The 13,331-nt window shown below is 44.0% G+C and overlaps 1 protein-coding gene across 1 annotated transcript in view; it reads right to left on the minus strand.

The window, feature by feature from the left end:
* The window catches only part of LOC133622449 (metabotropic glutamate receptor 4-like), a 430,106-nt gene that overhangs the window by 66,481 nt on the left and 350,294 nt on the right, over positions 1 to 13,331 (minus strand). Inside the window, exon 4 of the mRNA XM_061985214.1 lies at positions 1,141 to 1,276. Coding sequence (XP_061841198.1) covers positions 1,141 to 1,276 — 136 coding nt within the window. The remainder of the gene's footprint in view (positions 1 to 1,140; positions 1,277 to 13,331) is intronic.

A 13,331-nucleotide genomic window follows, 5' to 3' on the forward strand; every position in this document is an offset into this window, starting at 1 on the left:
TAATTACTATATATTCACACAAGTAGCCGTTATCTGGATGGGATTAAGTCAACGAGCACAGGGACTTCTGGCCTGGTCATTACCAAGGGACCACCCTAATTCACTGCCCTCAAGAAATACACCCGCCTACTTAGTGGTTGCTTGGAGACTGTTTCTCCTCACAAAGCCACAACAGTGCTGCTTGTGTTGATTACGCCTGCAAGTAATTCATACATTCCTAATGGAGACAATCTGTTTTAAGAAAAGATCATTAATTTGAACAGATACATTTCAGTCGCCACAAAGGTAACTTTAATATTTCCATGAATGTAAACATGTTCGTTTGGATGACTGTATTAATTTTAAAAGGAAGGACATTGTTTATAGGGCACTAAATAAAACATGAAATACTGAAAGGGCATTGTTTATCAGAGATGACATGAAAATATTTGACTTTCTCTGTCAATGGTCATCATTTGTTCTAGTCCTGAAGGTGATAGCATACTCTTGTTGCGGTTCATACACTGTAGAAATTCACATTGGAAAACATATATGTTTTTGTTTGTATAACCTTATTTTGATTTGCATATTGCAATTGCACTTGTCACCATTGAGACCATCCGGACCAGGTCTGGCCAACAGAGTCGCCCACAGACACCACACAGCGACGACTTTTTTTGCCACCTGTGTCGGCACAACCTACTGAATGCAGCAATCACCCTGAGGAGCTACCCTCTCAACCATTGGCGACGTCCAAGAGGCCGACTTAGGACACGCTGGGGGGACCCCATCCAGAACAACCTGAACAGATCTGAGATAGGAATTTCGTTCGGCGGAGTGACAGAACTGGTTAAAGACCAGGCAGCCTGTAGGAATCTTGTTGCAGCATTGTCACGGCAGTGATTAGTCCCCAACTACTACTAATTGTATTTGCTTCCTTTAAAAATTATCCAAACATCAACTGAATCAAAATCTAATTTTCTTTGACAGGACTGCAGTGGATTGTCTGAACTATATCAAATCCAAATGTGCAAAATGCAAACCCTATGCATTGTTCAATTATTGAATAGTTTATTGTGTATTACATAAAAGTAATGTCAGGATTTAAGTCTTTTGCGTTACTTTTGGTGTATGAAACAATTACAATTTCACTTTACTGACCTGATGTCGTCCTCATTGGCAAATATAATGACCACTCGGGCATTTGGGTTCTCACTCAGCCTTCGTATAATCTTGTCAAATTCCCCAGCTTTTGGTTCACGTGGAATTTTCACCGACTGGGAGATGCACAGGCCACCTAATTTGGAGACAAAAAAGAAAATATTTTGAATATCTTCAAAATTCTTAGTCCATTATATATGGAGACAACGCAATTATCTGCATGGTGCTACCAATTGTAATGGTAATTTGACAGTATTAATCAATTACCTGAGTGCATACAGTATGTCACAAACCAGCTTGATGCATTTACCCTGAGCAATTCCCATCTGAAAGGAATAAAGAGAGTCCTTGCCCCCTTTGAGATACTCTGCTATGGCAAAACCTGCTCTCAGATATACGGAATGGAAAAAAAGAATAGTAGATGCCATTTCAATATCGTTGCTCATGTGCATGAAAAGTCACTACTGCTGAAGCCACTATCACACGCTATCATGATAATGTGGGTGAATTTAATAATGTTTTTTTTTCTTCCACCACTGTAGGATTCACTGGGCATGTTTTTTTTTTTTTTTGAGAAAAATTGCATTAAAAGGCTGTGTTTGTATCACAGCCATAACACAGCAACTCTGGATTGTCAATTCACTTGACTGGTTAGCGGATTAGCAGTTACTTCAGTAGAGAAGAAAACACACATTACATGTGATGCAATGACTCTAGTTGAGGCAATGCTCCCTTTTCCACCACATTAAGTGCCTGATTTTATTTTGTAATTTTGCAACTAAAACTTGCCAATTCTGAATGTTTTTGCCTAACAAATTACAAAATAAGATCCTATTGTTATGGTTCCATTTATACATGTGTGTTCAGTGTAAAACCATTTTATTCAAGTTGTTGCCTAAAAGCAAGCAGGAAATTTGAAATAGATGTCCAGCATAGTTCTTGGCATTGTAGAGATAGTGTGATGATCTCAGGTTGGAGTGCATAAGGAATAATAAACATTGGGAGAACATTTCCCTTTCAGGATGACAACAACAAATCGCCAGCAAAACCAGCCTAAAATCTAACTGAAAATATATTGGGTGACCAGAAAACAACTGAGCACAGGAGATGACTTCTTAATCTGACATTTGCATGAAGAGTGGTTTGAATATTGGTGAGATGTGTAATGGTGACATAGCCCCATCCGAAAACACTGAATATTGCTATAAAATTAAAAGGTGATGTAGCTAAATATTAGTTGCAGAGATGTTTGCCCCAATAAAGAATTTCAGTTCTCCATTTAACTAAATTCGAATAGTATTTTTGTTTCTATAATAATAGAAATACATGGGCACAAGCACTGTTATATTCAAGTGTGTCACTGTTCTATATCCATTGCCCAATCTCAAGTATACATACATCCATGTCCATGGACATTCTCATTCATTCAGGTCACTTTTTTATCTTCATAGTTATGCTAGATTATATTTAATTCTATTCATTTGTTATACATTTACTCTATACATACTTTATATCTTCATTATATGTTTTACTTGTATTTTATCCTTTATTCCAACTTAATGGTTCTTACTATTTTACATGTTTTATTATTTTTACTTTCCAGCGTTCCTCAGAGGGTTATCGGCCATGACTGTGGGGGCGCTTTGTGACAGTGTCCTGGTGGCCGTGTTCTGGTGACCTTCTGGTGCAGATGGGATAGTGTTTCTTCACTTAGCTCCTCTGTACTCAGCCCTGCATTCATTTGTGCATGTGTGTGCGATGATGGGGGATGTGAGTCATTGGGTTATCTTTTTTTTAATCTGTAAAGCACTTTGTGTTGCATTTCTTGTATGTATAGCGCTTTATAAATAAAGTTTGATTGATTGTATACTCAGGGCATTCAATCGATAGCAACAGGATTGTTCAGTTTTGTCTACGTTTGCCTCTCATCCGAGCAGGTTTCCTCAGTTCATGCTCGTAGACATAGATTGGTCAGATCAAGTCTAAATGCATGTGCCAAAGCCCTAACAATGTATACACTAACAAGAGGAGTGCGTGTTCAGGCGAGGAGGGTTTTGCTCCGTTGTGGTTTAAAAAGATGCAAATGAGTAACTCCTTGGTCAGGGGTCGGCAACCTTTACCACACAAAGAGCCATTTTGACCTGTTTCACAAATTAAAGAAAACAATGGGAGCCACAAAACTCTTTTGAAATTTAAAATGAAATAACACTGCATATAACGTTTTTTTTTTGCTTTGTGCTATGTATAAACAAACTATTATGGATTACATTAATGAAATCAATGAACGACTGCAGAGAAAATGAAATAAAATTTCTGCATGCAATAAAACGTTTTTAACTTCGAAAAAGACGTCGGGTTGAAGGTTAAGTAAAATACTTAATGTCTATTTAAGTCCTCCTTGTAGTAATGAAAAAACAAAACGCCAAACTTAAATTATTCACTGGCAGAGAACCAAAAATGCCGTCCTCTCTCTCTGTGCCGTCATCCTTTTACTGGCGCCGTGCAGTCAGCTGCCAACCTGAATAATACAATGTCTATTTCACTGAACAATTAAAAAATGTGAATATATGCAAAATTATAGGAAATTAAAATATTTATCATACTTGGTCAATGTGATTTCTGCTCCTGAACCGCAGCGCACAGCGTCTCCACATCAGGGCTGTATGACGTCACCTTCATCTTCACACAGGATTGTAAGCTTTCATCTGTGAGGCGTGTGCGATGTTTGTTTTTAATAAAGTTCATGTTGGAGAACACCTGCTCACATACATATGTGGATCCAAAGATCGACAGGACTCCAAGGGCATACTTTTTCATGTTCACATAAAAGTCGGGGATAGCGTTCCAAGTTTCGAACACAAGTTTGTCTGGTTTGGGGAGGTTTTCAATATCACACCATTTGTGATTCCGAGCAAGAACGGCCTTCTGGCGTGAAACTTCTTCAAGGTCCGCTGTCAGGCGCTTTAACTTGGACACCCACGTCTTTGTGGGCTATGTCAGCCAGTTCCATCTCAAGATCAGGTGGACTCACACCTGGAAATGCTGTCATAGTCAACAGGGATGGATCGAGGCTGAGGGGAGTGACAGGGAAGGATAATGTGTTTTTTCTTCTCTGAACTCACTGAATCGTTTCCCAAACGATGTTTGCATTGCAATGACTGCAGAATGTAAATACTTTAAATTCACAATGTGAGCTTTTTTGAACTCACTCAAACTGGGGAAGTGTGACAGTGTACCTTTCTGTAAATCTCCGGCAAGCACTGTCAACTTGCGCCCGAATGCCAAAACCTCCTCCAAAATGTGCAGGGCTGTGTGTCCTTTCCACTAGGGGGGCTGTGTTTAGCGTGTTCAGGTGTGCTGTCATGTCTACCATGAAGTGTAGCTTTTCCAGCCACCCTGGCTGTTCCAACACAGGATATGTGAGCCTTTGCTGCCCAGAAAGGTTTTCACCTTTTCCAGACACGCGGCAAAGCGTTTCAGCACCTCGCCTCTGGACAGCCACCGGGCTTTGTTGTGCTACAGGAGGTCAGAATATGTGCTTTCCAGCTCGTCCAGTAACGAACGAATCTGACGGTGATTTATACCTTTCGCCATTATTTTATTGACAATCTGAATGACAACATTCATTATGTCTGTGCCTTCCGGAGGAAATGTTTGAGCACACAGTGCCTCTTGGTGCAGGATACAGTGAAAAGTCAGCTACTTTCTGACCAGCGATTTCTGCAGTAAAGCCACAAAGCCCTTGTGCGCTCCTGTCATACTCGGTGCCCCGTCTGTAGCCACTGACACCAGGTGGCCGGTGTTTATTCCTTTGGCTCTTAAACAATTCAAGACAGCCTCACAGACGTCCTTCCCCCGTGTTTGGCCTTTTAGTGGTATCAACTCAATCATTTCTTCCTGTGGCCAAGCAGAGTTTACATACCGGCAGAACAGCGCTATTTGTTCAATATCACCTTTGTCTTTTTATTCATCACAGGCAATTGAGTAGGCAACAGCTGAATTGATGTTAATTTGCTGTTTGGTGATGTCTTCTGCCATTTTTATGGTTCTGTTTTTGACAGTCTTTGCAGAGAGGGGCATATCCTTGATTCTCTGCACAATTTCACTCTTGTTTTTAAAGTCTGTTGTTCTGAAATCTTAATGAAAGATTATTTTAAATATTCTCCATCTGTAAACGGCTTCCCGTGCCTTACTATTTACTGAGCTGCAACTAAACTAGCATATGTACTTATATTTGCAGACTTCATCCACTTCTTGAAGTGATTTTTGCTCAAATCAGCCTTCCGTGTCAGTTCCGAAACAGCTTTTTTTCCCTCATCCATCCATCCATCCATCCATCCATCCATCTTCTTCCGCTTATCCGAGGTCAGGTCACGGGGGCAGCAACCTAAACAGGGAAGCCCAGACTTTCGTCCAGCGCCTACCGGGGGATCCCGAGGCGTTCCCAGGCCAGCCGGGAGACAAAGTCTTCCCAACGTGTCCTGGGTCTTCCCCGTGGCCTCCTACCGGTCGGACGTGCCCTAAACACCTCCCTAGGGAGGCGTTCGGGTGGCATCCTGACCAGATGCCCGAACCACCTCATCTGGCTCCTCTCGATGTGGAGGAGCAGCGGCTTTACTTTCAGCTCCCCTCGGATGGCAGAGCTTCTCACCCTATCTCTAAGGGAGACCCCGCCAACCGGCGGAGGAAACTCATTTCGGCCGCTTGTACCCGTGATCTTGTCCTTTCGGTCATAACCCAAAGCTCATGACCATAGGTAAGGATGGGAACGTAGATCGACCGGTAAATTGAGAGCTTTGCCTTCCGGCTCAGCTCCTTCTTCACCACAACGGATTGATACAGCGTCCGCATTACTGAAGATGCCGCACCGATCCGCCTGTCGATCTCACGATCCACTCTTCCCCCACTCGTGAACTAGACCCCTAGGTACTTGAACTCCTCTACTTGGGGAAGGGTCTCCTCCCCAACTCGAAGATGGCACTCCACCCTTTTACGGGCGAGAACCATGGACTCGGACTTGGAGGTGCTGATTCTCAACCCAGTCGCTTCACACTCGGCTGCGAACCGATCCAGTGAGAGCTGAAGATCCTGGCCAGATGAAGCCATCAAGACCACATCATCTGCAAAAAGCAGAGACCTAATACCGCAGCCACCAAACCAGATCCCCTCAACGCCTTGACTGCGCCTAGAAATTCTGTCCATAAAAGTTATGAACATAATCGATGACAAAGGGCAGCCTTGGCGGAGTCCAACCCTCACTGGAAACGTGTCCGACTTACTGCCGGCAATGCGGACCAAGCTCTGACACTGATCATACAGGGAGCGGACCGCCACAATCAGACAGTCCGATACCCCATACTCTCTGAGCACTCCCCACAGGACCTCCCGAGGGACACGGTCGAATGCCTTCTCCAAGTCCACAAAGCACACGTAGACTGGTAGGGCAAACTCCCATGCACCCTCAAGGACCCTGCCGGGAGTATAGTATATTTTTCTCTCATCTCCATCCGGATATTTTTGAGCAAATGCTGCCTGTTTATTTTGGAAATGTCTTACGACACTTGACTTTTTGTTGTTAGCGAGTTTTTTAATTGCATATTAAGCACACGGGTAAACCAGTCTCGTCAGCAGTGAAAGCAAATGCATCTGCCCACGTAACATTTAACGTTCTGTTTTCTTCAGACACTTTTCTTTTCTTTGAATTCTCCATAGTAAGCCTACCTGGGGTCGAAAAGTTAAAGTAACCGCACACTGGCGGGTGTCGCACATTGGAGGTTGTGACGTGTATCAAGAGCGACAAAAACATGTTAACACATTTTATAAGATCGTCATAATAATCTTAATAGAATTACATTTTGAAAATCCATCCATCCATCCATTTTCTACCGCTTATTCCCTTTTGGGGTCGCGGGGGGCGCTGGAGCCTATCTCAGCTACAATGAATCAACTAAAATCAAATACATTTTAATTAAATACTCATTAATTATTTTCAACAGCTGAGCCGCATCAGAGTGATCAAAGAGCCGCATGCGTCTCCGGAGCCGCGGGTTGCCGACTTCTGCCCTTGGTCAATGCCAACAGCAGTCACGAGAATGGATTTCCTCCTTGTTAGTATTGAGATATTGTATGGCAAAACAATTGCTCTAAAACGACCTCTTACAAACCGCTACCAGTCGTTAGATTGAAACCCTCCACGTTAGCGTTCAATTCAGTTGGAACAAAATATAAATGTTCCCGTTCCAGGTGCCCGTCTCCATTGTTATTTATTGAAGGCTAAAGTGTTGAGTTTTTTCGGAATGATTGAAAGGACAGTATTTTATGTGTGAGATAGGTGAAAGGTGGTCAGGGATGATTTTCAACCTTGACATAACTCCTCTCTGAGCTGCCACCTTATCGTGGTAGAGGAGTTTGCGTGTTCCAATGTGAGGGGTCAGACAAAGAGCAGCTCGAAAACTTCTATGGAAATGCAAAAACCGAGACCCCGATTTCCCTCGCCCAGGCGCAGGTCACCGGGGCACTCCTCTGGAGCCAGGCCCGGAAATGGGGCCCGGCCGGTCACAGCCCGAAGAGGCAATGTGGGTCCCACCTCCAATGGGCTCACCACTCACGGGAGGGGCCATAAAAGTTGGGTGCGTTGTGAGCTGGGTGGCAGATGAAGGAAGGCAGGGCACTTGGCGGTCCGATCCTCCGCCACATAAGCAAGCTCTTGGGACGTGGGATGTCACCTCGCTGGGGGGAAAGGAGCCTGAGCTAGTGCGCAAGGTGGAGAAGTTCCGGATAGATATAGTCGGACTCACTTCGACGCACAGCAATGGCTCTGAAACCAGTTCTCTCGAGAGGGACTGGACTATCTTCCACACTGGCGTTGCATGCAGTGAGATGCGACGGGCTGGGGTAGCAATTCTTGTTTCCCCCTGGCTCAAAGCCTGCACGTTGGAGTTTAACCCAGTGGACGAGAGGGTAGCTTCCCTCTGCCTTTGGGTGAGGGGACGGGTCCTGACTGTTGTTTGTTCTTACACACCAAACAGCAGTTCAGAGTACCCACCTTTTTTGGATACACTCGAGGGAGTCCTGGAAAGTGTTCCCCCGGGTGATTCCCTTGTCCTACTGAGGGACTTCAACGCTCATGTTGGCAACGACAGTGAAACCTGGAGAGGCGTGATTGGGAAGAATGGCCGCCCGGATTTGAACCCGAGTGGTGTTTTGTTATTGGACTTTTGTGTTTGTCACAGATTGTCCATAACAAACACCATGTTCAAACATAAGGGTGTCCATATGTGCACTTGGCACCAGGACACCCTAGGCCGCAGTTCCATGATCGACTTTGTAGTTGTGTCATCGGATTTGCGGCCTCATGTTTTGGACACTCGGGTGAAGAGAGGGGCGGAGCTTTCTACCGATCACCACATGGTGGTGAGTGGGCTGCGATGGTGGGGGAGTATGCTGGACAGATCTGGCAGGCCCAAACGCATTGCGAGGATCTGCTGGGAACGTCTAGCAAAGTCTCCTGTCAGAGAGTTTCAATTCCCACCTCCGGAAGCACTTCAGCGGTCCACTCTCTGTACGATCAGTGTCAGAGCTTGGTCCGCATTGCTGGCAGTAAGTCGGACACGTTTCCAGTGAGGGTTGGACTCCGGAAAGGCTGACCTTTGTCAGCGATTCTGTTCATAACTTTTATGGACAGAATTTCTAGGCGCAGTCAGGGCGTTGATGGGATCCGGTTTGGTGGCTGCAGGATTAGGTCTCTGCTTTTTGGAGATGATGTGGTCCTGATGGCTTCACCTGGCCAGGATCTTCAGCTCTTACTGGATCGGTTCGCAGCCGAGTGTGAAGCGACTAGGATGAGAATCAGTACCTCCAAGTCCGAGTCCATGGTTCTGCACCGGAAAAGGGTGTAGTGCCATCTCCGGGTTGGAGAGGAGACCCTGCCCCAAGTGGAGGAGATCAAGTACCTCGGAGTCTTGTTCACGAGTGAGGGAAGAGTGGATCGTGAGATCGACAGGCGGATCAGTGTGGCGTCTGCAGTAATGCAGACGCCGTGGCGGGGTCTCCCTTAGAGATAGGGTGAGAAGCTCTGCCATCCGCTGCTCCTCCACATCGAGAGGAGCCAGTTGAGGTGGTTCGGGCATCTGGTCAGGATGCCACCCGAACGCCTCCCTAGGGAGGTGTTTAGGGCACGTCCGACCGGTAGGAGGCCACGGTGAAGACCCAGGACACGTTGGGAAGACTATGTCTCCCGGCTGGCCTGGGAACGCCTCGGGATCCCCCGGTAGGCGCTGGATGAAGTGGCTGGGCAGAGGAAAGTCTGGGCTTCCCTGCTTAGGCTGCTGCCCCCGCGACCCGACCTCAGCTAAGCGGAAGAAGATGGATGGATGGATGGACATAGATTGATTCCCTCACTCCCCTTTCAAACCATCCGTCTTCCCTGTCTAGATTTATATGTTGGGGAAGCAAAACAACTACTAAACTGGCGCATGTCACAAAATAGTAAACTTTTCAGGCCCTAACTAAGTTGTCCACCTGCACCTTGAAGACAAACAACACTCCTTTGAAGACAAAAATTAACATATTCTGGACAGGGGAGACGCATGGTATGAATTATTGCAACTGAATGGAATGCTAAAATGGATTATTGCAGTCTAACAACTGATTTTGGGCTGGTAGGTGTCATTTCATAGCGACCGTTATGTCACACAATACCTCAGTGCTAACGAGGGGAAATTCCATTCAAATGACTGCTGTTGGCATTGACAGAGGGGTTGCTCCTTAGCATCTTAGTAGTTGTTTTTATATGCCAAATCAGCAAAAAAATGATTGCCTAGGCAAGTATACATTGTTCGGGCTTTCGGCACCAGCATTTAATACACATTTATTTAAAATTTAAGCTGATGCATTCAGCTCAAAATAACTAGTGACAAGGAAACAAATGTATGTATGACAGAAGAAAAGTTTTAGATTTTTTCGCCATTTGTAGTGTTTCGACTGTATCTGTGGCCATTCTATAGTGGAAGCCTTGACAAAATTGAAGCAGAGGTTTATCCATCTACTCTTCTGTGTCATTACACTTACACTACCATGAGAAGCTCATGGGAAATTTAGATGCAGCTCTCCACTCTGTGAGACTCTATCAATCATTCTATGCCTTTGCCTTACCGGTACTTCAATCCCCCATTCCCACAACATCTGTTGTGTGGAAGCAGAGCACTCATCCCTTCCTTTTCTTCTCTCCCCACATCACTGGCAGCCACATGCCACCTCTGGAGAGAAGAGGGGGAGGACCAGGGGATAAGAACTCAGCCTCTGGGATTTGGGACACAATGAGTTTGACTAGTGTTGTAACTGTTAGTTATTGTGTACACACAGCAATTTGATTCATTGCCAACACAACCCATTCATTCATTAATGGTATTCCTCATATTGGTTAGTTAAAGTGACATGACACTCAAACCCTCAACATACTTCGATTTATAATGTGGCAGAACCCGTCTTTCCCTCCGCAAAGTATGCTAAATTGTGCTGAGTTATTATAAATATAAAGTTGTACAGTTGTAATACATGCATGTTTGAACGTGTATGGTTGAATCTATACATTTCCAGAAGCTCAAATCTAATTTGCCTCCTTGAACTCGATAAAATCTATTGCAAAGAATTAAAAAAAACAATTTTAGATGTGCATCGGCTAATCCACAAATATTTTTTTCCCAATTTTGTTCTCGTCTCTAGAGACTAACTGACTCATCTGTAGCTTTGGAAATGTACATTAAAACCACCCAAGAATGACTGCAGATTGTTTTTTGTAAATAAACAAACAAACAAAAAAAACAACAACTACCCAATAGAGCAGTGTTTTTCAACCTTTTTTGAGCCAAGGCACATTTTTTTCATTGGAAAAATCCCGAGGCACACCACTAGCAGAAAACATAAAAAAAATGAAACTCAGCAGCTGATAATGACAGTAAAAAGTTGTTCTGAAATTGTTGGATATAAATTCAAACCATAACCAACCATGCATCAATATAGCTCTTGTCTCAAAGTAGGTATACTGTCACGACCTGTCACATCACGGCGTGACTTATTTTGAGTTTTTTGGTGTTTTCCTGTGCGTAGTGTTTCCTATTTTGTTGTTGATTGCCATGTCATGTACGGATGTACTTTGTGGACGCCGTCTGCTGCTCCACACGCTGTAAGTCTTTGCTGTCGTCCAGCATTCTGTTTTTTTTTTACTTTGCAGCCAGTTCAGTTTTAGTTTCATTTTGAATAGCCATTCCTAAGCTTCAATGCCTTTTCTTAGTGGTACTCGCCTTTTGTTTATTTTTGGTTTAAGCATTAGATACATTTTTACCTGCACGCTGCCTCCCGCTGTCGTCTGCATATTGTGATCACGACAGACCATGTTTCTGACATTCACAAAGCAATTAGCTACCTGCTGCCACCTATTGATATGGAAGAGTATTACAGGGTTACTCTGCCGAGCTCTAGACAGCACAAACACTCAACAACAACACATTATTTGCAGATTATAATTACTGGTTTGCAAAAAATATTTTAACCCAATTAGGTAAATGGACATCATCTCCCACGGCACACCTGACAATATCTCATGGTATACTAGTGTGCGTGGCACAGTGGTTGAAAAACACTGCCATAGAGCTTGAAACTACATTAAGACTCTTTGAGGAGCAAAACCTGTTTCGTAGGTGAAGTTGCAGACCAAATAAGATGTTGCTCCGTGATTCCTGTCACACTGTTTGACACAAGACTCTGGATTGACAGCAAGGCTGAAAGTGACCTTAACCTGACAAGTTATAGCTCACCGTGTGTCTGACAGGTAAATGACAGTCCAAATGAGTCTAAAGGTTACATTTGGGGCTTTTGCACTCAAGCAAAAAGGTGCTCAATCAAATAAAGCAAAAACAATACACCTATAAAGAAGTGTTTGGAATGGGATGCAATAAATAACACACCTACGAATAAGAATAAAGCCACAGAGCATCAACACAGAGCAATTAAATTTTTTTTGTCATAAAAAAATACAATCGTGTGCTTACGGACTGTATCCCTGCAGACTGTATTGATCTATATTGATATATAATGTAGGAACCACAAATATTAACACAAAGAAACAACCCTTTTGTGCGAATGGGTGTGAATGAGTGTAAACAGGGCAGGGAGGTTTTTTGGGTTGGTGCACTAATTGTAAGTGTATTTTGTGTTTTTTGTGTTGATTTAATAAAAAAAACAAAAAAAAAAACATTTTTTAAATTTTTTGTATTTCTTGTGCGGCCCGGTACCAATCGATCCACGGCCCGGAACCGGGCCGCGGCCTAGTGGTTGGGGACCACTGCTTTATGGCATGCGATGTCATCATCCCCATACATCCTTTCCATTAATAGAATAAGAAACGTGTTGTAAACGTATGCATTTGTTGAAGATGTAATGACACCCATCTTCCCAGTGCCATTACCAGACGTAAAGCCCCATATCATCAATGACTGTAGAAATCTAAATTTTTTTCTTCAGGCAGTTGTCTCAGTGTAACGGCACCAGCATCATCACTGAATACAACCTTATTTACAGGGGCTCTATTATGCAAAACCAACTTCCATCGATCCATCCATTTTCTACCACTTATTCCCTTCGGGGTCGCGGGGGGCGCTGGAGCCTATCTCAGCTACAATCGGGCGGGAGGCGGGGTACACCCTGGACAAGTCGCCACCTGGACAAGTCGCCACCTCATCGCAGGGCCAACACAGACAGACAACATTCACACTCACATTCAGACACTAGGGCCAATTTAGTGTTGCCAATCAACCTATCCCCAGGTGCATGTCTTTGGAGGTGGGAGGAAGCCGGCGTACCCGGAGGGAACCCACGCAGTCACGGGGAGAACATGCAAACTCCACACAGAAAGATCCAGAGGCCGGGATTGAACTCACGACTACTCAGGACCTTCGTATTGTGAGGCCAACTTTTCTTACCTATTTATATCTGTTTTTGTGTATTTGGGATCTGCTTAAGTCCAGTACATTTGTAATCAAACCATGGAGGCACGACAGAGATATTAATAAAAACAAGTGTGCCTTCTTTCATACTTCCTCCAAACAAGCGTGTGGCGTGTTTCATATTGGTGACGTCAGCGCATATACAGTGATGGGCAAGCTACTTGGAAAATATAAATAAAACATCAAAGC

Source organism: Nerophis lumbriciformis, linkage group LG01 (assembly GCF_033978685.3).
Source record: "Nerophis lumbriciformis linkage group LG01, RoL_Nlum_v2.1, whole genome shotgun sequence".
Classification (NCBI taxonomy): Eukaryota; Metazoa; Chordata; class Actinopteri; order Syngnathiformes; family Syngnathidae; genus Nerophis; species Nerophis lumbriciformis.